Raw genomic sequence first — 26523 nt, forward strand, 5'->3', positions numbered from 1 at the left:
TAGTGCTCAGGCCCAGAGTTCAAGCCCCACAACTGACAAAAAATAAAAATAAAAAATAAAAAACTCCAACATTTATTCACTCTCAGAATTAGCGACTGAAGAATAATGTACTTCCAAAAGCTGCTTTTATTTTCAGTCACCCTGGAGGTCTTAGCCAGGGTAATGAGGTAAGGAAAAATATAAATGAATAAGAATTGAAAAAAAAATTTAAAAAAATCCAACAATACTTTATTATAATGATTTGTTCATGTGAAAAAAAAACCTATAATTTACTAAAGTTAAGATACTGAGGGGCTGGGAAAGTGGCTCAGTGGTAGAGAGCTTACCTTGCATGCATGAGGCCCTGGGTTCGATTCCTCAGCACCATATAAGCAGAAAAAGCTGGAAGTGGAGCTGTGGCTCAAAGTGGTAGAGCAGCACTAGCCTTGAGCTGAAGAGCTGAGGGACAGCGCCCAGGCCCAGAGTTCAGGCCCCATGACTGGCAAAAAACAAAAACAAAAACAAAAAAAACCAAATAAACAGATATTGGCCTAGGAAGTTTTCAGGATAAAAATTCTGAACATATAAAATTATTTGTCTTTCAATCAAATATAAAAATTTTAAATACTAAACCATAAAAAAGTTAAGTTCCCACAGATAAATCCAGTGAAACATACAGAGGAGCTAAGTAAAACTATAACAATAAAGTATATATATATATATATATATATATATATTTAAGATTCTTTATATATAGCATATGTAGAGTATGTATTCTTTAAATCAAACTAATTTTAAAACCAAAGTAAAAATTCTTTAAAGACCAAAAAAGAGGATATCCAAATGATATATTTATCAGTCTTATAAATCAGAGTGTGATCATATAAACACATATATGTGTATATATATGGTTCATAAAAAATGCATACAAACCATCAAATTGACACACATTGAGATGTCTATTAGTATGAAATGTGGAGACATGTGCATGATAGTTCATGTAATTGATTTCTTTATATTTTAATTTGGGTCTTTGCAGCACTTATGAGGACATAGACATTTTGCTGAACCTCTACCAACATGACATAATATTATTCTGATAAGCTAACACATTTCGAGTGCACTGAGGGCACACTAACCCAAGGGCTTTTTCACCTACAAACTCAAAGTCAGTTCATCTTTTTTATCCATCACCGAGGTCTTCCTTATCATAGGTTATTTTCTCTACCTATTATCAATTTGGCCTGCGCCTATACCCATTGCAGCAAGTGCTGGCTCTACACAAGAGTGGTCTTAAAGGTTCTAGAATATAGGAGGAATTCAGTGCCTCATACTCCTTCTTCTACTTTTCCCTTGTAGGCTGCAGGTGGCTTTCTTCAGGGAGATTGGGAGGCATTAAGTTTCATGGCTGGATGATTTTAGCAGAAAGTCAGTAGCAATGGGAAAATCTGAAATAGTAAGTAGCAGAAGGGAATGGGGAAGGAATCTGTAAATGTGTGTCACCCTCATTATAATCAAGAGACCAATGTATCATGTGGGGCAGGGCTGCTATAGGAACCACTATGCCATGGTAGAGCTTGGTTTTCTGAGACTGAGAGGCTAATATTCCCAAATAAGTCCTTCCCCAATATTTTAATGTTACAGACAAAGAGGTGTCCAAAAGCAGGGTAACTGAGGTCCGATACTGGCTCCACATCACTCAGGGACTGCTACGGAGTAGTGGGGGGATAAGAATGTTAAAAAAAAAGACAATGCAGAAGAGAGGTCAAACATCACAGTTCTTAGAATTACTCCACTGCCTTAACGTAGGTAGAGCTTTGGGATCTTTGGTACTTACAACAACCAACTTACAACAACCAACCCCGTATTTATCTTATTGACTTATTGAATTCAATGTTGGTTGACAGCTATCATTGGATTTTGGAGTGGAAAAGAAGGTTTTGAATATTATTTTTAAACTATTAGCTATTACCATATTGTATTAAGAAGTAACTAAAATATGTAGAGATTTTGAATTAAAGGCTTATATTCTAATTAAATATTGACACAGATCAAAATACATTGTATTTATATACTGCATTGTTAAATCACATCTCCCTTATACAACTACTTAAAGATAATAAAAAGTGATAATAAATAAATAAATAAATAAATAAATAAATAAATAAATAAATAAATAAATATTGTACCTCTATTCATCATTCATTCATTTTGGAGCCCAAAGGTGACCTGGAACTCACTGTGTAGCCCAAATGGGACTCAAACACAATCCTCCCACCTCAGTCTTCCAGTTAAATAATTTTTAAAATCATAAATGACATGAAATATTTGTGTGTGTGTGCCAGTCCTGGGGCTTGAACTCGGGTTGGGTACTATCCTGAGCTTTTTTTGCTCAAGGCTAGCACCACTTAAGTCACAGCTCCATTTCCAGCTTTTTTCTTTCCTTTTCTTTTTTGGGTTAATTGGGAATAAAAGTCTCATGGATAATTTTCTGCCTAGGCTAGCTTCAAACTGTGATCCTCAGATCTCAGCCTCTGAGTAGCTAGGATTGTGAGCCACTGGCATCCAGCACAAACAATATTTTAAAAAGAACAAGTAACCATTCTATTTAAAAATCTTCCAAGCACTTCATTAAACCTCAAATGCCCTATGTGAGCTCTTGCTCTATAGACAGTCTTCAGGAAGGTGGGACACTCGGCAAGTACCTCCTTGAACATTTCTGTAATTTGGCAGCTGTTGCTCCTCTCCATCTTTGCCAAAAATTCCTCAGAGCCAAGAGCAGTTGCCAAATGGAGTCAAAATGCTGCTGGCAATCAGGAATTGGATTTGCTACAAATGGAAGTGTTCCAACCCTCCAAATCTGCCAACTTCATTGTTAGCGGAGAGTGATAAATGGATAGAGTGCATCTGCCCATGTGAACTGACAAAGATCCAAACAGCTTGAAAAATGACAGGAAGCCAGAATTCTCTAAGTCTGAGATGGTGTGTATCAGTCTAGACACAAACCGCGGAAACAAAGCAATATATGTAAAGAGACATTTTCTAGGGCTTTTTTTTTTTTTTTTTCCATGTAGGCAACAGTAACAGACCTTTCATTTGATTGGCTTAGCTATGACCTATTCAAAACTATTAGGTAGAAAGCAATCAGTGTTGGGCACAGAGTGAGGAATCCAGAAATATTATGCCATCAACCAAGTTCACTTGCGGTTTTCTGATGATGCTTAAGTATTTTTCTTCCTTGAATCCTGCCCCATTCCTTTCTAATTTGGTGTAGGCCAAGTTATTGAAGGAAACAAAGCCCTCAACTATCAGCTAATAAGAGAAAACAAAAGTTGTCCCCGGAGCTTACAAATGCTTAAGGAAAATAGTAAATAATCTGTATAGTTTTCATAACAAGCAAAAATATAAACAAAGAGTGACCTGGAACCTTGATATGCACCTGTAAGCATTATTAATTTGGGTTGCTACCTTCTACTTCCTCTTTTCTGCTTCTTTTTTGGCTCTACTTTTCTCTGTGAGAAAATGTACAAGGTTGAGGGTTATCTCAGTGGTAGAGAGAACACTTGCCTACTATGCCAAGCACAGAACAAAACACACATAAGAACACTGAATAAAGACACACAAGTGTGTGTGTGTGTGTGTGTGTGTGTGTGTGTGTGTGTGTGTGTGTGTGTGTGTGTGTTTGTGTTTAAGTTACCAAGGACTTCCAAATCTTTGCACCTAGTGGTTATTTCTTAGTATTAATCATACCGGACTGGTGGGCAGAATTTGACATCAAAATTCCTTTCCTCTTTGAAACAGTTTCTTCATTTGGATCCTAAGACCTCATAATACTCTCTAATTTAGTCTTTCTGCATAATTGAATTGATCTTTTCATTTATTTATGTTTGCCTTTCTGAATCAGGATCTCACTATGTAACCCAGGATGGCCTTGGAGTCACAGTTCTCCTGCCTCAGTATGCCCAAGTGCTGGGAGTACAGGCATGTACCACCATACCTAGTTGATCCTTTTTTCATATTTTATTATTTTTATGTAGTTGCACAATGGAGTTGCCATTTAACAAAGCAGTTTATGAACACAAATAGATCTCAATCCATGTCCCCTCCTTTCCTGTTATCCTTTCTCGAAGCTCAATCCTTGGACTTCTTGGATCCACTTTCTTGGGACTTTCTAGTTTCAAGGTTCTGAATATCAACTACCTGCTGAGGACTTCCAAGTTCCTGCTTTTATTTTTGCTTGAGGTTCAGTTTCATATCTCTCTACTGCCAATTCTGTTTGGAAATAAATAGGTATCTTATGTCACCCAGAACAGAACCACTCCCCACTACAAGAAAAAAAAAATCTTTGCTACTAATCAAATAGTAATGACTTAGGCCAAAACTTTGGCGCTATCCTCATTCTTTTTTCTCTTCTACCCCATATACACTCAACCAGCTCTCCCTCAAAATATATTTGAAATCTAGCCATATCTCACATTGTCCTCTATTACTACAATGGTCCAAACCATTGTGGTCTTTTGCCTGAACTACTCTGAGCCTTCTCCCTTTTGCTTTTGTCTTTTCCCATACTGAGCATTCCTTCTAAAACTAAAGCCAGGCACATCATTGTTATCAAAACACTTAAGTGGCCTCCCAGGTCACCCAGACTATAAAGCCAAGTCTTTACAATGGTCTGCTAAGCATTCTGAGTACCTTACTACTTTTAATTCAGAATACAAATATAGAAGGCAGTGCAGTGGCTGGTTAAGAGCATGTAACAGAGGGTCAGACTGCCCATGTTCAAAGCCTGGCTCTATTTATTAGCTGTGTAATGTTGGGCAAGATACGTAACAACTCTGTGCCTAATTACCCTCATCTGTAATATAATGCCTATGACAGGGTTATTGTGAGAATTGATGAGTTACTATTTGTAACATGCTTACAAGTAACTGAGTATAGTAAATATTGTAAAAATTTAGAAATGACATAACTCATTTTATGCTATTAATTAATATTTCCTCACAAATTCTGCATGTCCAAAATATGACACCAAAATGGTCCCATTCAGAGGAATTTAAATATATTCAAACATCTTGCAAAGCAAAAGTTGATTTTTAAATGTTTTGACTAAACAAATTTAAAATGGAATATTATTTTGTTTTTTAAAAATTTATTTTTTTTATTGTGAGAAATACCGTACAGAGGAGTTACAATTACATGGGCAAGATAACGAGCACATTTCTTATCAAGTGTTGTTGCCTCCTGGTTGTTTTCCCTTCCCATCCCTTCCCATACTCCTCCCCTCCCCCCATTCCCCACCAAAGTTGTTAAGTTGTTTTTCGACATAACGACTTGTACATCTCATTGTTGATCTCAAGGTTAGAATGGTTAATATACTATGATTCACAGTAGAGTTAGAATCATCACTGTAACATGATTTATACTTTTAAATATTTTGATGCTTTTTAAGCATCCAAATGTTGGGCTGCTTAAATATTCATATCTCATATTCATATCTCCTATCTCTCTCTTTCCCCTTCCCTCTCTCTGTCCCTCTTTCTCCCTTCTCCCTTTTCCTCATTCCTGGTCCTGGGGCCCGAGCTCAGGGGCTGGGTGCTGTCTCAGCTTTTCTTTCTCAAGGCTAGTACTCTACTACTGGCTTTTTTTTTTTTCCTGATTAACTGGAGATAAGAATCTCAGTGACTTTCCTGTCCAGGATGGTTCTGAACTGAAATCCTTAGATCTCAGCATCTGGAGTGGCTAGGATTACAGGTATGAAAGCCACTGATGACCAGCTATTTATGTACTTCTTAAACAGTAATACTTCATTTCCTAAAACATACGTAATTTGTTCAGTTTGCCATGTAGATTGATTTTTAAGATAAATCTTACGTCTCTGCACTAATTCTGGGCTTTTATTACTGAATTAACATGAAATAGTCTATCTAAACCAATGCAATAAACAGAAGGTTATGGTACCTTTATCCATCTTTGATGGGACAATAGGAAGAAGACTCATATGGAATTTCTAGCTGGGAGTCATAAAACTGACTTTGTAGCAGAAAAATAGGCAGCACAGACCTAGTTTGAATATGATAGCACAGAGCAATTTTGAATATGATTTTAAGCATTACTTAAACTGTTTCTAGGGGGGACTGAAAGAAAGCCACTAGCCAGTCTATGCAGCTGACTTCTTACATCCATTATGCAGGCTCCCTCGTATACCTATTACTGAAGAATAAAAAGCCCCTCAAAACACATGAATGCCTTTCAGAGACTGCTTTATGATCACAGAGGAGAGAGGGCCTTACCTTCATTCACGCTACACAATAGTTCAAATGGAAAGAGGCCAAGTACACATTTGGAAATATAGGAGTATTTGTTTAGAAACACAAAAGGAGGTTAAGACTTATGGAAGATTTGTGAAGGGGTCATATTGTTTGTTTAGGGGAATATTAGTTGGATTTTTTTTCTTTTATGCTTGAATGTTACTTTTAGAATATGTGGCATGATGTTCTGTAATTTTGGAAAACTCTTCTGGTTCAAAATGGAATTTGAGTGTAAACTCAACCTGATGCTATCTCATAAAGAGACCTGTATGGTGGGGTAGGCTACTGACCAGCTTCTACGTGAACATGAACTCATACATGTATTTGCCAGTAGTGAAATGTCTCAGGCTCAACATCTGTGCCATTACTGAGTATTCTTTTGAGGCTAGGCGGAGGGGGATAACATAATTATTTCTGCATATTAGTAGCATGGCATATCATTTAATGAAAACTTCCTTCTTAGTTAAGTCCCCTCCTGTAAAGCTTCTCATTGTACAGTGTTGGCACAAAATACAGGATGTATAAATGAATCCTGACTTTCTAAAATGTCATTGTTGTTTTGTCAAATAACATGTTTCATCACTTTTTTTTTTAATTTTAAAAGAAAATTGGCCCTGAAACATCATCCAGATAAGAATCCAGATGATCCGGCTGCTGCTGAAAAGTTTAAAGAAATCAACAATGCCCACACAATACTCACGGACACGACAAAGAGAAACATATACGACAAATACGGATCTCTAGGACTCTATGTGGCTGAACAATTCGGAGATGAAAATGTTAATACCTACTTCATGCTATCAAGCTGGTGGGCAAAGGTAAATCGCAATTTTTTTCCTCATAAACAGTTTCCTGGAAGATTATTATTTTATTCAGTCTCTAATCCTCCTCCTCCTCCCCTTCTCCCCTAGGGCCTCCTGTATGCTAGACAACTACTACTGAGCTGTATATCCTGCCCTTTATTCAATTCAGTTTCTGTAGACATTATCAAAGCAAGACCAACCTTATTATCACTACACTCTTGAAAAATAAAACAAGACATCCCTTCCACCAAAAATGGTGGATCATTTGTGCTTTCACTCATCCGTTAATTATAAAATCCAAAATGACTTACAGTACTTCTAGACATTAATTATATTTGAGTTTGGAGCTGCAGGTTAATTCTGATTGCTCTCCCTTTCCCCCATAGTGACTAATTAAGAGCTGACTCACTGCTCAAAACCCAAAATAATTCATTAGCCTGACAACAGTTTAATAAGTTATTATGGGACAAATTTAGCTGTGGACTATCTATAGGGTAGGCGACATCAGCAACCAGTTCGTAGGAGAATGAGTGGCAATTATGTCATAGGCTCTCTGGGGCTGTTGTTCGTAGTGGAGAAGGAAATGGATGTGGGGGGGTGGAGGATTAAGTAGTGGAGAGCAATGAGTTGGGGAAGGAAGGAATGAGATGGGAATGTCTGTTCCAGAGAAAGGCAGCATTTTAAAGGACTAAGTGCAACCAGAATTGAGTTTTGTAGAGCAAATTTTGTTTGATTTCCTGGAAATCTTTACTATATGTATGTCTGGTGATAGCTTCTATATTTGTTTATGATTTCTACTGCCTTTATCTTCTGGTGAAAGTATATTTACATATAGACCACACATAGTCCATATATTGCCCATATATTTTGCGGACAGTTTACATGTACTTAAGTTGTCACATATCCTAACATTTTTTTTTTTTGGTCAGTTATGGGGCTTGAACTCTGGGCCTGGGCACTGTCCCTAACCTAAGGCTTTTTGTGCTCAAGGCTAGCCCTCTACTGCCTGAGCCACAGTGCCACTTCTGCTTTTTGAGTGGTTAATTGGAGATAAGAGTCTCACAGAGACTTTTTTTGCCCAGGCTGGCTTCAAGCTATGATCCTGAGATCTCAGCCTCCTGAGCAGCTAGGATTACAGATGTAAGCCACCGGTGCTTGGCTTTTAATAATTTTTAAACACAAAAATCTCCACACACACACAAAAGGCATGTTTCATGTTCAGCAGTATTTTGATGGCGATTTCTTCTTCAGAATTTTGCTAAATAGAGTTATATTCGGGAAGAGAGGGGATTATGTTCTTGTATATAAGCAAAGAGCGAAAGTGTATGTCCTAAAGTGCCAGAGTTTTCTTGGGGTGGGGCAGATACCTGGGATTCCCACTGAAACAAGTTTCTGCTGAGTGGATTGGGAGTTTAGAATGGGTGTGCTTACTGCTAATGTAATGTCTGAGGACAGTGAGGACTTCAGAGGGTTTGCATGGGAACCTCCCCTCCAGGCAGGACACTCCACGTCTTCAGTCCCAGATACTCACACAGGTGCACCTGACTGAATATTGCATCCTATCTGCATCAAGAAAATAGGCTTCCTTGTCAAGAATTTGATGAAATTGGCCAAAACTCCTATAAGACAAGGAGGGATCTACTCAGTAGTAAAGAGATAAAGGAAACCATTGCTGAATGTTCTCTTTAAAAATAAGGCTAGAGGGCTGGGAAGGTGGCTCAGTGGTAGAGCGCTTGCCTTGCATGCCTGAGGCCCTGGGTTTGATTCTCCCCAGCACCACATAAACAAAAAGGAAAAAAGCCGGAAGTGGCACTGTGGCTCAAGTGGTACAGCACTAGCCTTGAGCTGAAGAGCTAAGGGACAGCGCCCAGGCCCAGAGTTCAGGCCCCACGACCGGACCAAAAAAAAAAAAAAAAAAATAAGGCTAGAGCAAGGCATGGTGATGCATGCCTTAGGGAGGCCAAGGCAGGAGAATAGAGAATGTAAGACCAGCCTGAGCTATATAATGAGACCTTTCTTAAAGAGGAAAAAAAGACCTCAAAGAATACATCTTCTCTTTTGCTTGTGCTACAGTGCCCATCAGAATAGCCTGACACATCAGAGTAATGTATTTAGTATATACCTTAGGAATGAAAATGTATATCAAAAATGTATATTTTTGGCTATCCAACAAGAATGATGCCCTGAATTCAAGTTCTGCCAAAAATTAATTTTAAAAAATCAGATGTCTACTTGGTCTAAGCATGACAAAGGATAAAGTAAAGTGCTATCCCACAAAAGGCAAGCAATGTTGTTCCAATAATTAAGTGACAAAACATTATCTGAATGGAGAAGATATCCTCAATGGAGAGACTAGTATGACAACTGCATAATGAAAACAAGAAGGATAAATGCAGGGAGGGAGGGAGGGAAGAGTGCCTTGAGGCTGATGGTCACAGCAGAGCCTATGTGAGGATGGGTGAGGACTGCTTCCAGTTTTGCTTTCAGAGTGATTTACCCAAGATGGTGAAAATGTACAGCATAGTAAAGAGGGTTGCTATGAGGCAAGGCCATAGCCTTCCCCTTGAAGCTGGCTCAACCCCATACTGGGTCTGGAATAGACAGAGTCCTGAACAAGCAAGCCGGATGGGGGAGGTGAATGTCAGAGTCCCACCTCTCACTAAAGAAGCATGTATGCCAATGGATGAACTTCATTTTTGATGTCCTTTGCTCCATAGAGTAACATCTGGCTTAAGTTCTAGATAAAAGGGTTGGATTTTATCTTAGATAACAATCTGGATTCTAGTTACAGATGTACAAACCACTTCTATATTTCAAGTAGTATATTTTAAATAAAATTCTAAATTGCTTTTCTTAGCAAAAAAAAAGGGTTCTTTATGGTTTCACATCGAAAAAGCCTTGAGAATTTTAATTTTTCTTTCTTTTTTCTTTTCTTTTTTTTAAAATGGGAAGCTGGGCACTGGTGGCTCAAGCCTGTAATCCTAGCTACTCAGGAGGCTGAGATCTGAGGATCACAGTTCAAAACCAGCCTGGGCAGGAAAGTCTGTGAGACTCCTATCTCCAATAAACCACTCAGAAAACCAGAAGTATAAGATGATGTTAAGCAAAATGAACCCCAAGATAGGGACACAAGTGGTTTTTTTCTTTCTTGCTATTGTTTCTAACCCCTAACAGGTATAACCCCTGTTCACTGTATTTTGATGTTGGTCTAATTTGTGGAGGGGAAGGGAAAAAACAAAATGCTTAAATAGGGATACAAGTTGACCCATTGTAACAACTAGATGTACAAGACACTATGTGGAAAAACAAACTTTACAATTTAGGTAGGGAGGTGGGGAGTGTAGTTGTGGAGGTGGGAGGGAAGGGATGGTAGGGGAAAAACAAAGGAGGGGACAACAATGCTTGATAGGAAATGTACTCATTACCTTGCTCATGTAACTGTAACCCCTCTGTACAGTATTTTTACAATAAAAACTTATTTAAAAAAATGGAACTGGCCCTGTGGCTCAAATGTTAGAATGCTTACCTTGAGCTGAAGAGCTCAGGGACAAGGCCCAGGCCCAAAGTTCAAGCATCATGACTGACAAAAAAAAAAAGGGTGGGGGAAGGGAAGCCCTTTTATATGTTTGTGGGGAAATCCTTATTCTGTTGCTTATATTTGTTATATATTATTGCTTATATTTATAAATTCAGTAGATAATTAAGAGTCTACAGCTTACTTACTACTAAGTTCTGGGCACAAGGGATTAGAAGATTGACTATAGTAATATACAATCATCCAGCCTTCAAGATGCTCACAACCTAGTACAGTGAGACAGATTATAAGCTGATCTATGTTCTAAAGTGTCAACAGAAGAGTGTCACTGTGGAGATTGGTGTGACATACAATGAGGCACAAAATAGTGAATAACAGAGCAGGATCAAAAAAGGCACTGCAGATTTTTTAGCTAAATCTTAGACAGCAGATGGATTATTTATTAGGTGACTGGGGAATGGAAGATGGGTGTCTGGCAGAATCCATATGGAGAGCCCAGCAATCAAGAGTACTGGTGGGAGTCAAAACACCCTTATCAAGAGCTAGGCTGAACAAGTTTACATTCCCACTAACAGTGCCGTAGTTCCCTTTTGGCCACCTCCCCTCCAGCATCTGTTGTTATCAGAGTTCTTGATTTATGCCATTCTAACTGGGGTGAGGTGGAATCTCAATGTTGTTTTGATTTGCATTTCTTTTATGGCCAGAGATGTTGAACATTTCTTCATGTGTCTATTGGCCATTCTTTTTTTATTTTTTTATTTTTTATTTTTATTGTGTAAATACCATACAGAGGGGTTACAATTATGTGGGCAACGTAATGAGTCCATTTCTTATCAAGCATTGTTGCCTCCTCCTTTGTTTCCCCTTCCCATCCTTTCCTATCTCGCCCCTCCCCCACCCCAGCCAAAGTATTGGTCATTCTTATTTCCTCTTCAGAGAAGTCTTTAGCCCACTTATTAATGGGGTGGTTGTTTCTTTGAGGATTTGTTTTGGGGGGGATTTAATTGTTTGAGCTCTAAGTATATTTTAGATATGAGGTTCTTGTCTGTTGTTTGGCTAGTGAAGATCTTCTCCCAGTTCATGGGCTTTCTATTGGTCTTGCTAGCTATGTCCTTTACCATGCAGAAGCTCTGCAGTTTAATGCAATCCCAGTTATCTAATCTTTCTTTGATTTATTGTGATCCTAGGCCTTTATTAAGAAAATTTCGGCCTTTGCTAAGGAGCCTCAGAGTTTCTCCTGTTCCTTCCTGTAATGTTTTCAGGGTGTTGTCACTGTATTTGATTTTGGTACCCTGGTATTGCATATATGTTTATTTGAATTAGGGAAGGGAAGGGGAAACGACAGAGTGGTGAGATAAAAGACAAGGGGTAACCATTGCAACAGCAACATACACATGACAATATGTTGGAAATGAGCTGTACAACTTGTGAAGGGGTTGGAGGGGGAAAGTAGGAGAAAAATGAGGAAGGGGTAACAAGTTTGACAATAAATGTACCTATTACCTTACTTAAGTAACTGTAACCCCTCTGTACCTCACCTTGACAATAAAAAAATAATTAAAAAAAATTTAAAAAGAGCTCAGCTGTACCTGAGAAGTAGGAGGATTGCTGCACGGTTTTAGGAGAAATAGTATTTCAGCAAGCTTGGGTGTGGATACATAGAGGGCAGGAATGGAGGCAGGGAGGCCAGTTAGGAGGCTGCTGGAGTGTCCAGACTAGAGATACAAGGAGCTGTTCTAAAGCTCTCACGACTGGCAGAGAGGCAATGGGGAGAATGGATGCAAAGATGATGAGGAGAGACGCTACAGGGCTTGGTGACTAACAGAAATGTGGAGATGGGGAGCTAGGCACCAGAGGCCCCTTCTTCGGTGGGAGTGAGTCTGTTCTGTAGAGCACTGCCAGACCAGATCCTCTAACTTTCGTGAAATGATTTGTTGGGTATGGGCTGGCTTTGCTCTTAGTAAAGCCAGAATTTATTACTTAGTTCCTCTGGATCTAATGTGCCCTGGACTTTATGAGGAAAATTCTTTTCCATTTTTTTCCTTTCCTGTTCCTTTCTCTTTTCTGTTTGTTTTGCTTTGCTTTGCTTTGCTTTGTTGTTTGTATGTTTTGAGACAGGGCTTTTATTTGTGCATCTCAGGCTGGTCTGAAATCCATTATGCAACCCAGACTGGTCTCCAACTTGGGATTCTCCCATCTTAGCTTCATGAACACTGGGCAACCACAGAAAGGTCAGGAAAATTATTTTCAAGAAGCTGGAAAGAGTTCCTACAGGGTGTTAAGGGCGAGGATGGGGTGTACACCTGATATCTTCAAGTATCTGGAGGAGCACATGTGCAGGCTTGATTTCTGAGACTTATGCCTTTTCTCATGATCCATTTTGCTTTGCTTCTGTCTTCCCAGACCCTGTTCATCATCATTGGCCTCTTGACGGGCTGCTATTTTTGTTGTTGCCTGTGTTGCTGCTGTAACTGTTGTTGTGGACGGTGCCGGCCCAAATCATCGACGTCAGAAGAGGACTTCTATGTGTCACCGGAGGACCTGGAAGAACAGATCAAGACTGACATGGAAAAAGGTGGGGCAAGATGGAGCAGAGGAAGAGGGTGTCTCTTCATAGATCTGACTAGGTGCTAGGTCCCACTAACAATACAGAACTCCAGCACCAAATGGAAGAATCTCACTGGCTGTCAGCTTTGCTAGCACTTTGGAGGAAGTTAAAGAAATGGCTATGTCAGCATAGAGAAAAGCTAAATGTGACACTATTTGTCTCCTTATAATTATGAGGTCTGGGTTCAGGGGGGGCTTGGGTGACACATCCATGGCCTTAGAACCAAGGTGGAAATTTCTTTCAAGAATTCATTTCTATTTGTTCTTTGGAGATCTCTATTCAAATAGAAAAAAAAATAGTTGGGTTTGGTGGTGTGTGGTTAACATGCCAGCACTCAGCAAGTTAAGACAGAATGACCATGATTTCAAGGCGAGCTTGGTTACACACATAATTCCAGACTGCTTTAGGCTCTTTAGTGCAAGGAGAGAAAGAGAAGAATGATTGGGGAGGGAAAGGGAGGAGAGAGGAGGAGAGGAAAGAGAGGAGAGGGGAGGGGAGAAAACAGGAAAGGAGGGAGGGGAGAAGAAAGGTGAGGAGAGGAGAGGAAAAAAGGAGAGGAAAACATAAAACTCTTATCAACCATTGACTTCTTTTTCTTTGGTTGACTAGAGGTTGATTTTGGGAATAGACCTCGACTAGGGCACTCTTCCTCTGAAATATAGCTACTTTCTCAGTGTACACACTCAGGGTTAGCCTCAAAGTGGCATCAACAATGGGATCATTTTTTTTTTCTTTTTCTTTTTCTTTTTGTCTGTCATGGGGCTTGAACTCTGGGCTTGGGTGCTATCCCTGAGCTCTTCAGCTCAAGGTGAGCACTAAACCACTTGAGCCACAGCACCACTTCCAGTTTTCTAGTATTTTATTGGAGATAAGAGTCTCACAGACTTTCCTGCCCGGGCTGGCTTTGAACCATGATCCTCAGATCTCAGCCTCCTGAGTAGTTAGGATTACAGGCGTGAGCCACTGGTGCCTAGCAGGATCATTTTTAAAAAAAATTATTATTATTATTATTAATAATAATTTTTATTTTTTGCTGGTCATGAGGCCTGAACTCTGGGCCTGGGCGCTGTCTCTCAGCTCTTCAGCTCAAGGCTAGTGCTCTACACATGAGCCACAGTGCCACTTTCAGTTTTTTCTTCTTATGTGGTGCTGAGGAAATGAATCCAAGGCCTCATGCATGCAAGGCAAGCACTCTACCACTGAGCCACCTTCCTAACCCCCAGGATCATTTCTTTACTGACACAACACCATATACCTCCATGTACCCAGGGCCATGAACTTTGAATATTCAAAGTTTATTCTACCCAGAAATGAAGAAGGAAGAAAGGCAAAGAAAGTGAAGAGTTCACAGAATTCACTCTATGTTCTCTGAGGAATGCATGTCTTTGTTTAAACAAGTTAGGGTCAAACCTGCTGTTATGCTGCTCCACTGTGCTGCCAAAACTCTCCTGTCTTTCACCCAGGGAATTCACCACTATTCTGGATAACAGACTTTATCCCTGAATGACCCCTGAATGCCTACCTTGCTCTTCCCCCCTCCCTTCACTAGACAACCAATGGAAAGAAGAAGCACTTGGTAGTAGAGACAGTGGTCCATTGTTTCCAGAACTTCTGGGACTAGGATGGTGTAGTTCCCTAGACTGAGATGAACTCTGATACTTTGTTCTGGCTTAAATAGAAATTCTAGAACATTGGTTGGTTTGTTTTGGTGAGAATGGGTTTGAATTTGGGGTCTCATATTGGTAGTCAAGCAGCTCTACCACTTGAGCTATGCTTCCAACCCTGCTTTTTGCTAGTTATTTTAAAGGTGGAATGTGGTGAATTTTACTGCCTAAGCTGGTGTCGAACTGCAATTGTCTAGATCGCATCTCTTGAGTATAGGATTATAAGTGTGAGCCACCAGACTCTGGTTTCCATATACCTTTTATTTCCTATCATAGGGGAGTCCAGAAAGAACAGATGCCTCTTGCTAAGGGAATGGCCAGTCTGGCAACCAGATGAAGTAAACAGGCCTGTTTTTATTATTTTTCTTGGAGCCACATTGATAGCTCATGGTGAACCACAATAACTACAATTTGTTTTGCTTTACTTAGGTTATAAAAGGACAGGTTAATCTTTGAGTGGGGGCACAGGAACAGAACAAACCAGCATGATTACAAATAAATGTATCAAGCAGTGATTATCTGCAAGGAAATACCTCTTTACGAAAGGGCTGGTGGCCATGGCACAATTTGCTTGTGAATGATGGTCCCAGTACATGAATCCCATCTGCTCTGGGAGAGACCTACACTGTGACATGACCATGTCACAGCTATACTAGTGGTGGGGTCTCCCCATAGCATCCATCCAACCAGACAGGATCCAGACAGAAGCAGAGGACAGGGATGGACAGTGAGACAGGAGACTACTGGCATCCTCAGCCTCTGGGGTGATCCTTACTTTTTCTTCATACTGGGAAAACTCAAAACCAGGTCAACTGAACTTAGATATCCCAAATCCAATGTTTGGCACTAGTCTGAAAAATAACCTCATATTGTTCCTCTTTGAAACAGGATAAAATCTCTATCAGGTCATTTCAGTAGACATTCTTTGTATACTTCTGCTCTGGAACAGAAATCCAAACTCTTTGCCAAATCTCCCCTAGAGCTTCTCCTTGCTGAGTGGTTGGTGATAAATCTGCGTGCCTCTCACTGTCTGACAACCCAGAGCCACCAATTCCATTGCAGAGGTCAGATCATAGCATCCGCTTTGACTGTTATTATGCATATATGTGTGTATATTATATTACATATGTTTATAGTATATATATGTTAAAGGTGACAAATGGGGGCTTACAGTTATACAAGTAAGGTAATAAGTACATTTCTTTTTAAACACTGTTACCCCCTGCCTCATTTTCTCCCTCTTTCCCCTCCCCATTTCCCTTGTCATTAAGCATCTTAACCAAAAGGAATATCTTTGAATTGTTTCTAACATTGGAAAAATTCCTATGCAAGGTGATTCAAGATTGTGGAACCTGAAACTCCCACAAATTGGGAAGATCACTTTAAGAAAAAGAGCACAAAATAAAGCTTGAAAGTTGGAATTAATTTTAAATAAGAAAGAGAAGTTAACCGGATCTCATAGCTCATGCTTGTAATCTTAGCTACTCAGGAGGCTGAAATCTGAGGATCATGGTTTGAAGCCAGCCCAGGCAGGAAAGTCTGTGAGACTCTTATCTCCAATTAACTACCAGAAAACCAGAAGTGGAGCTGTGGTTCAAGTGGTAGGGCACTAGTCTTGAGTACAAAAGCTAAGAGACTGAACCCACATCTTGAGTTCAAGCCCATTTTGAGTTTAAGCCTGAGGCTTGGCACAACCTCCCACCAATCTTTAAAAACATAAATATAACATATATCACGAAATCTAGAAAAATAACTTTTATTTAATTAGCTGTCTGGCATATCTCTGACACTTTCCTCTACAGCTAAATATTCTTTGCCTTTTCATATAACAATAATTTTGTTATAACCTATAGGAAAATTTAAAATGTCATTTCTCTAGTTAATTTGACTGAAATTTTGTTTTTACTGTTGGTGAATTATTATTTCTGTTCAGTTTTTCAACTAATTATTGATATGTCTAAATTGTAGAGATGGTCATATTGGGAAAATTAGTTTACTTCATGTATACAAGATGTAAGACCTCTGCAGACCATTTGTGCACATTTCAGACCATATTGTTCCTACAACAGTTGATACTTTTGGGGTAAGAAACATTGGCCACATTAATATTGTGTGCCAGGACATTTGTGGTGGATCTTCAGGTACCTTCAGCGAGTAAATTGGCATAGCCAGCTGAGGGATCTGGAAGATTGCATTGAGTTCTTGATCAGCCCAGCTGGAAAAATTCACTAGATTCCATCTACAAATAAACAGCCACTAGAGGGCTGAAAGCAAGTGTGAGAGCTGCTTGGCTAGCAAGCTTAAGGTCCTGAGTTCAACCCTATTACTACCAAAAACCAACCGGCCAACCAAACAAACAAATACCAGCCACATGGAAGCCTTTGATAGTCTCTGGGGCTTGATGTCCTGGGATTTCTGTTTCAGTGAGACACAAAATATCATGGTCCAGTCCAGTCCAGGGAGCTGTATCATGGTGAACTTGGCAGTTCTGGCAACAATGTGTCTCTGTCTCAACCACAAATAATTCTTTCAGTTGGCTGTCTGGGAGGGGGGCTGTTATCCAGAATAATGGTGCATTTCCCAGATGAAAATGTCAGGAGGAGTTCTGTTTGTTTGTTTTTGTTTCATTTTTTGCAGCACATTGGCATAGCACGACAGCAGGTTTGAGCCCAGCTTGCTTCAACAACGACATGTATTCCCCAAAGAACATAGAGTAGATTCTGTGAGATCTTTACTTTCTTTGCCTTTCTTCCTGCTTCATGTCTGGGTAGAATGAGCTTGAAGGATCAGTAAAATATTATGGTCATGGGTGCACACAGGCATGTGCTGCTGCCTTAGTGAAGAAATAGTCCCATCGTTGATACTGGCTGGAAGTGAACCTTGAATGTATGTGTTGAGAAAGCAGCTACATTTCAGAGAAAGACTGCCTTAGTCTGGGTGCACCCCACAAATCCTTACCTAATCAGCTGCAGAGAGGAAAATCAAAAGGTTCTTGGGCCTAAGGTAGCCTGGAACTCTGCATAACCCAGGCTGATGGGAGAGTAGGTAGAGCCAGTGGTTTATATTAATTGTGCATTGAAGTTATATTACTTGCTTAGAGATTTAACCAGTATAAGATGAATCCAACTGGAAATTTATGTTTCATACATGAGTACTAATTTTAGTAAACTATTAGATTCCTTTCCTCTGCTATTCTTTCTTTTATCTAAAAATGCCAAGATACAAAATATAATGAACCTCATGTAAGCAATCTTCTCTCCAAAATAAAAGTAAATTACTTACTACTTTGTTTTCTTATATTGTAGTGGACTATTCTAGAGGGGTTAGTCAGAAAAGTGCATTTCAGATTTGTGACAATTAAGATTTAAGATATCTACTCCCCTTTTTCATCTATTTACCCATTGGAAATATTTTTCAGTATCTTGAGATAGTTTAGCAAGCTTAATTTTACATCTAAATCTTTTTTAATCCATATTTTTTTTTACCATGAATCTTTCAATCATGCTTACCCTTGACTCTGGCTAAGTTTAAACTACTTTTTGCTGATGTACTGCAATGCAAGGCTCTGGGAGCCGTGCTGGGTGAGATTGAGTGGCAGAAAGGCGAGTATTTGCTTGAGCTAATTATGTCAAATGTATAATCCAGCTCCTACATTTGAGAATAAAGAAAGAAAAGTTCAAGCCTCCACATCTTCAATACTCACTGGCAAATAGAGTGAGTCAACCAAAACAAAAATATACTTTGATTGGTTTCTTATGAACATAGGAAGAATCTATTGTTCTTTGTAAGCCAATCAAGATAGAATTAGAAGAGATTGTGTCTTGGAGGGGAGGAACGGCATTCTCTCCTTTTGGTCTTTGAAGAGATAAAACCTGAAAGGCAAAACATAGTAGTTACCAAATATTTCTCCTTTTCACATGTTCCCAAATTAGAAGCTGCACTTTGTGAAATTTTAAGTGGTATATTTAAATTTTTAATGGTATATTTAGATCATTTAGTGGATCTTGAGATCATCTTGAGATGGTCTCTAAACTTGCAGAATTCTGGTGTGAGAGAGAGAAGGAGGGAAAAAAGACTGGACACAAAGAGAGACAGACAGAGACAGATACAGAGAGAGAGAGAGAGAGAATATGTAGCAGCTTCAACTAGAACCAATTATCTCTGAATATCCTGTAAAGCAAACAAACAAACAAAAAGGTTAAATTTAGTTGTTGTTTTTTCTTCTAAGCTGCAACCAATGAACTAAATCCAACCAAAGCCTCCAGCTAAATTCTAAAAATTTCTTGTGGCATCAGGATCCTGCTCCTCTTTTTTTTTCATTTAAAATTTGTTATTATTAAGTTGTACTAAGTTGTTACAATTAGTTGCACAAAGGGGTTACAATTCCATTAGTCAGGTTTTGAGTACAATGCTTCTTTGTCACTGTCATTCCTTCTACCATTCTCCTCCATTTCCCCCCTCCTGCCCTTACTCACAAGTTAGAGTTCATTTTCCAACTTCTTTTTAAAAAAGGGGATAATAAAGTATCTGAAGGAGATTTTTATACTATTGACCTTGGTTCTAAAAATGCATGATTCAGTGCACAGAAAAATCTTTTGAATACTTAACTGTTCTTGCCATTCACCTGGACTAAACCAAAATAAATTCACAACTACAGAGCAGAAGCTACCAGATGGTGGCTTGTTCTTGGCTGAGCTATTGAGACATTTATTACACTTGCTGTTTGGCATCCATCACATCTGACTGCCCAGGAATAGGGCACCAAGGAAGAAATTAAACACATCCTTCCTCCTTTTGCCCATTTCTTCCTCAATCTCTACCTCTTCCTCCAGTCAAGAGGAGTACATTTCTAAAATCAGTACATGGAGAGAAATGCTTGAAACTAGCCCAGAAACATGTGTTGCCTCTTTCTATGAAATTATCAAGCAAGAATCATCAAGGCCTCAACCAGAGCTATATGACAGGGAGTCCGTTCAGAATGGTCCCAAACAAAGCATCTCAAATGGACTTGAGGCTAGATGGAGTGGTACATGCCTGCAATCCTGGCTGAAGTAGGAGGATCATGAGTTTGAAGCCAGTCCAACTACATAACAAGTTCAAGGTGAAAATAAGTGAGATCTGATCTCAACATACCCTAAAAAACAAACAAACAAACAAAAAAACAAAAAAACAAGTGGAACTTAGGTTTGGAAAGTTCATTGAGCAATTTACTACACAGATTGAATGAAATACTCTCAACAGAAAAATGTTGATTGAGCATTTAATATCTGACTGACACTGTATTAGGGGCTAGAGAAAAAAATTCCCTGGTGAATTGGTATGTTGGATCTTGCAAACTAGCAGAGGAGGTTGGGGACAAATGTTAAATACACAAATACAAAGTTGAAGCACATTTAAAGTGGAAGACTTAAAAGATGAGAAGTGTAAGCCAGGCACTAGTGGCTCATGCCTGTCATCCTAGCTACCAAGGAAGCTGAGATCTAAGGATTGCAGTTCAAAACCAGGAAATCTTGTCTCCAATAAATATCACATAAGAGGAATGGTTTTGTATCTGTGCCATGTACATGGAAGTGGAATTCCTTAGTAAAACTGTTTGCACAGTTACAACTTACTAGATATATTCCCATTGACAGTTGAGAGTTTCTGTTGATTTATATCTTTGCTGACAAAGATGATATTGTCAAACCATAAACATGATCTAACTTTTATCTCTTTGATTGGTAGTAAATTTGAACATCTTTTCATATGCCTATTGAGTTTCTCCTTTATAAAATACTCATTCAACTCTTGCAGATTAAAAAAATGTAGTAATCTTTTCCTTACTGTATTTTTGTCTGATTTATTTTGGTTATTAATTCTTCATTGATTATGGTTGTTTAGAATTTATCCTCTAAGTTTAGTGCATATAAAATTTATTGGTAATGGTGTAAAGCTCAATAAAATATTCAAGGGTAAGCGTGACCAAAGATATATAAGCTATATCTTTAATAAAAGCCAATGAAGAAAACTAAATAAATGAAAAGATATACCATGTCACATGTTAAAAAATTAAAAATTTTAAGAGATGTTACTTCTACTGAATTATCTAATAGCTTCCCTTAATTCTACCCAGAGTCCCAAAAGGTTTCCTTAATGTACTTTTCTTAGGAAACTTGACAAAGCTGACTCTGAAATTGATATAGAAAAGTGAAAGGTCAAGTACATACATACTTCTCCCAAAGAACAAGTTAGGAAACCCCTCAAACCTGGAGCCAAAAGCCTTTATTTTAATGCATTCAAACCTTTTGTTTTGCCTTTATGTGGTGATTTTTGTGTTTTAACTAAGGAGTCTTTCCTTATCTCACAAACATAAAAGTCTTAAAGTTTTCTTAAAAAAAAATTAAAAACCACAACACCCTTTCAGTGTTTAGCAATGTTATTAGTTTTCTCAGAGACAAGTTTTGGTTTTCTTAATTCCCTTGGATATTTGTTTTCACATAATAAACTATTTCTTGTTATTCTGTTGCTCTTTAATCCCTTAATTAATTATTTTTCTGAGCCTGGGCACTTTCCCCGAACTTCTTTTGCTCAAAGTAAGCACTCTACCACTTGAACTAAGTGCCACTTCCGGGTTTTTTGAGTGTTTATTGGAATCTCACAGAGTTTTCTGCCTGGGATGGCTTTGAACCATGATCTTCAGATCTCAACCTCCTGAGTAGCTAGGATTGCAGGTGTGAGTTGCCAGCGCCTGGCTCTAATCCCTTAATTTTTTTGGGGGGGGGGTCTGGTCATAGGGCCTGAACTCTGGGCCCAGGCGCTGTCCCTCAGTTCTTCAGCTCAAGGCTAGTGCTCTACCACTTGAGCCACAGCGCCACTTCTGGCTTTTTTCTTTTTGCTTATGTGGTGCTAGGAATCGAACCCAGGGCCTCATGCATGCAAGGCAAGCACTCTACCACTGAGCTACCTTCCAGCCCCTAATCCCTTAATTTTTATATTGCTTATTTTTTTTTACTTTTACTTTTCTTGTATGAGGTATTTAAGACTGTTTTTCTATAAGTACTTTAGTTCAAATCCATCCTAGGATATATTGTGAGATTTTGTCTCAAAAAATCAAAAACATGATTTTTATGTACACTTGGTGAATCATACATTATGTAGTTGTCTTTTGGCTAGGACAGTGCTTTTTCTTACATTTTATTTTGTTAAAATAAAAATATATGAGATTTCATTCATCTTCATCTGAAAAATAGTTTTATCTTTCACTTTCAGGTATCTTTTCTTTGTTGGTATATTTCTGACAACAAAGCATATAGCTGGAATTGTAAACTCACTCTGATAATGCTCTTCTTTTAAATGTAGTAGGAAGCCCATTTGTCTTTATTATAATTTATGATATATATATATATATATATATATTTTTTTTTTTTTTTTTGGTCAGTCATGGGGCTTGAACGCAGGACACTGGCACTGTCCCTGAGCTTTTGTGCTCAAGGGCTCTCTACCACCCTGAGCCACAGCTCCACTTCTGGTTTTCTGGTGGCTAACTGAAGATAAGTATCTCAGAGACTTTCCTGCCCAGTCTGGCTGGGCAAGAAATCCTCAGATCTCAGCCTCCTGAGTAGCTAGGATTACAGGCGCAAGCCACTAACACACAACATGAAATGTTTTTGTTTTTTCCACTAGCTTCTTTGTGTGTATGTGTGTGTGTGTGTGTGTGTGTGTGTGTGTGTGAAAACAGCATAGAAATAGTCTTTAAAAGAACAAAATCTGCCCATATAATTGTAACCCCTCTGTACAGTATTTTCACAATAAAAAAAAAGAACAAAATCTGTGAAATACTGCCTAAAGGTGACTGCTAGCTCTATTATCTCCTACCTGTGTATTTTCAGGGCTAGTTCCATACATAGTTTATGCCCCTCTTTCATTGTCTGTACAATGAGTAATAATATAATATAATACAATATAATATAAACCCTGTTTCATAGCTATGAAGTACACATATTCACTGCTGCTGTTGCCAACAGTGCTGGGTACTTATAAATGCTATGTAATGCTGTTAGTGTTATTATAATCATCATTAAATTGGCATGCTTTTTCTTCTGTTTCCTCTTTATTTCTTTAGGATTGTTGAAACATTTTTTCTTATTGCTTTCCTATGATTTTTTCACCTTATATTTTCTATTATATTCTTTTTGGGTTACCTTAGAAATATATCATGCATACTTAAGTTTAAAACTAATTCTTACCTTTACCACCTTCTTGAATAATGTAAGAGGTTTAAAACACCTCAATTCTGATCATTCCCCCACCCCCCAGTTTTTCCTACTCTGGAGTTTGAACTCAGAGCCTTATGTTCACTTGGATTATGCTCTACTTACCTGAGCCATGGCTCCAGCCTAGATTTTTGCTAGTTGTTTTGTAGATGAGGCCTTGGGAACTCTTCTAGCAAAGCTAGCCTTGAAATGCACTCTTCTCAGCCTCCTAAGTAGCTAGAATTACAGACATGAACCACCAATGCCTGATGATCACCTCCTTTCTGACATACACTACTCTAATTCATCTCAATTTTAAGCCTCATAAATGATTATTTGTGCATTATACAGTCAGTACTTGTTTGGTTTTACTCATATATTTACTATTATCTTTGCTGATTATTCCTTCTTATGGTTCAAATCTTCCACTGGCAATACTGATTCCTCCCTAAGTAATACTTCCTTTCTCCCTTTTAAATTGGGTATACTGAGCCAGGCACTAATGGCTCTCACTTGTAATCCTAGCTACTCACGAGACTGAGATCTGAGAATCATGGTTCAGAGCCTTGCTGGGCAAGAAAGTCCATAAGACTCATCTCCAATTAACTACCAAAAAGCTGGTAGTGAAGCTGTGGCTCAAGTGGTACAGTGCTAGCCTTGATTTAAAAAAAAAAAAAAAGCTCAGGAACAATACCCAGGCCCTGAGTTCAAGCCCCAGGACCAGCATACAAAAAAATAAAAATGAATAAATTGGGAAAATTTCTGTCTTTATTGTCTGTAAGTACCATGCTTTTAAAAAATAAACTTGAGACTTTATCAACAACTTTAAATGGAAAAATATCTACTTCAAGTGTATTGAGATATAATTACATACTTTTGATTTCCATATTTGTTGAGAAGATTATTTTTCAAACCACTGTCTTTGGGATTCTTTACTGTCTCTGAGGTTGTTCAGATATGTGCTTCTCTTTCATTCATTCTGGCTGCTTCTTGGATTTGGGATCTGTGAATTCTGATCTTATCCTTCCTTCTTTGTTTCATCTCTGAAATTCATAGGAGATAGAAGGTAGACCTTTTCCTTCTATCTTGCATATGTTTTGATCTGTTTCACATTTTCTTTCTGACCCTTTGTTACAGTCTTGTCAGTCTCCTCAGATCTATTTTGTACTTTACTAATTCTTTTGCTATTAAACACATTCATGGTTGGTTTCTGGTGGTCCTAGGGCTAGAACTCAGGATCTTATGCTTGCTGGGCTGATACACCTCTACCCTTGTTTGTAACTGCTTATTTCTTTTAGCATAGGGTCTCATGTCCAGCCAGGGCACATGCCTGAGGTGTACTCTGCCTACTTTTAGGATTCCAGTCATCACTGAGATTACAGGTGGATGCCATTGGATTCAGCTTCCCTCTGTGGAAATGGACTCTTGCAGGCTAGGACTCTTTCTGCCTAGGATGGCCTGGTGCCATGATCCTTGGGATGACAAGTATCCACCCTTGCACCCAGCTCAGGGTTCAGATGAAGTCTCACAAATGTTTCTGCCCAGGCTAGCCTCTGAACCATAAAATCCTACCATTCTCAGATTCCCAACTAAGGCGACAGGTGTGAGCTTTAACATTCAGCTGAAGTTGAGATTTTTAAAAATATAATTTTAGGGGCTGGGAAGGTGGCTCAGTGGTAGAGCGCTTGCCTTGCATGCCTGAGGCCCTGGGTTCGATTCCTCAGCACCACATAAGCAAAAAAAAAAAAGCCGGAAGTGGCACTGTGGTTCAGATGGTAGAGCGCTAGCCTTCAGCTGAAGAGCTGAGGTATAGTGCCCAGGCCCAGAGTTCAGGTCGCACAACCGGACCAAAAAAATAAAATAAAATAAAATAAAAATATAATTTTAGATGTTTTAATGACTAGTTCTTTTTACTAACTTCATAGCATGTATATGTTAATTATACATATAATTATTTTATGCTCTGTGTCTGATAAATGTAGTAAATGAAGTCCTTCTGAGACGGATTTGGTTTTCTGTTTTTTCTACTAGCTCTCAGAGAGCAATTGTTCCCACATGCTCACTCTGTTCGCACCCCCCCCTCCTCTTCATTTCTTCCTTCCCTCCTCAAATGTCTTGCAATTTTTTATTTTTTATTTTTGTCGGTCATGGGGCCTGAACGCTGTCCCTGAACTCTTCAGCTCAAAGCCAGCACTCTACCACTTGATCCCACAGCGCCACTTCCAGGTTTTTCTGCTTATGTGGTGCTGAGGAATTGAACCCAGGGCCTCATGCATGCAAGGCAAGCACTCTACCACCGAGCCACCTTCCCAGCCCCCATGTCTTGTAATTTTTAAAGGCTTCTTTATTGCTAGGCTGAATGTGAGACCACTCACTCCTGGGAGACACCTAGAAGTATACTTGCTCTGGCCTACTGTAAGCTATCATCTTAGAATATCTTAGAACAACATATGGGTGGGTATTGACAGCTTGGTCTGTTGACTTGTGTAATTAATATGCCATTATAGTTTTTTAGAGCAGCTTCTTTAACTCAGCACCAAAACTGAAATCAAACAAAGCACTGTACAGAGTAAGGGAGAGTGCAATAACCTTTGGCACTAGATTTATGTGCAGAACTTCCTGTCAGACTCACCACCCAATCAAGCCCTAGGCTTTGAATCTTGTCCCAGTGAGGGCCATGCAAGCAATTATGCACTGCAGAACTCTAGGGAGCATCTTTCATATAGACTATACTTTTGATATAAATATGAAAAATGTCCCCTGAATTGTGTAGGATCCAAACCTGCACAACTCTGTGTGGTAGTCTGAGGGTCAGCAAGTGCCCTCAAAGTAAAAGGTAGGTTTAGTGCCTCAGTTTTATAATCCTGCAACTGACAGAACCTAAGTGAAGAATCTGGACAGTCTCTTCTCCCTTTTGAAGAGTAGGCATTTTAATACCTTATCCATTGAATTAATTTGCTCATCTGTATTTCAACAAATATACCCACCTTTCTCTTGTCCCATTATTAAAAGAACTTGATAAAAGAGCGTTTGTTGCTGAGTTTTTCTTTCTTCTTCTTTTTTTTCTTCAGATGAGGACTTTCCAGTTGTTCTCCAGCCTACCAATGCAAATGAAAAAACACAACTGATCAGCGAAGGAGCTCGAAGTTACTTCACCGACTCTTAATGCTGGGGCCTGCCAAGGGTCCACCGTCGTCCTCTCGGTTCAGCCAGGGTCTCCAGGTGGCTGTGAGGGAGGGCGGGACAAGAAGTGCTGTGAATGCAGACACATTTGTTATCAATGTTAAGGTTAGAGAAAGATGATTACTACATAATCTTCCCAGTATGAAGACTTTTTCTTTGAGTAGAATTCCTAATAAAACACACTTAGTTTGATGAGTAAAGATCTAAGGAAG

At 38.9% G+C, this 26523-nt stretch overlaps 1 protein-coding gene across 2 annotated transcripts in view; it reads left to right on the forward strand.

The window, feature by feature from the left end:
• The window catches only part of Dnajc5b (DnaJ heat shock protein family (Hsp40) member C5 beta), a 94266-nt gene extending 67822 nt beyond the window's left edge, over positions 1 to 26444 (forward strand). For both annotated transcript variants that reach the window (XM_069991783.1, XM_069991784.1), the window contains 3 exons: positions 6892 to 7105; positions 13029 to 13200; positions 26200 to 26444. In XM_069991783.1, the coding sequence (XP_069847884.1) occupies positions 6892 to 7105; positions 13029 to 13200; positions 26200 to 26294 (481 nt within the window). In that variant the 3' untranslated portion in view covers positions 26295 to 26444. The remainder of the gene's footprint in view (positions 1 to 6891; positions 7106 to 13028; positions 13201 to 26199) is intronic.
• The last annotated feature ends 79 nt before the right edge of the window (positions 26445 to 26523 follow it).

Source organism: Dipodomys merriami, unplaced genomic scaffold, assembly GCF_024711535.1.
Source record: "Dipodomys merriami isolate MVZ:Mamm:240054 unplaced genomic scaffold, mDipMer1.0.p SCAF_4, whole genome shotgun sequence".
Taxonomy (NCBI): Eukaryota; Metazoa; Chordata; class Mammalia; order Rodentia; family Heteromyidae; genus Dipodomys; species Dipodomys merriami.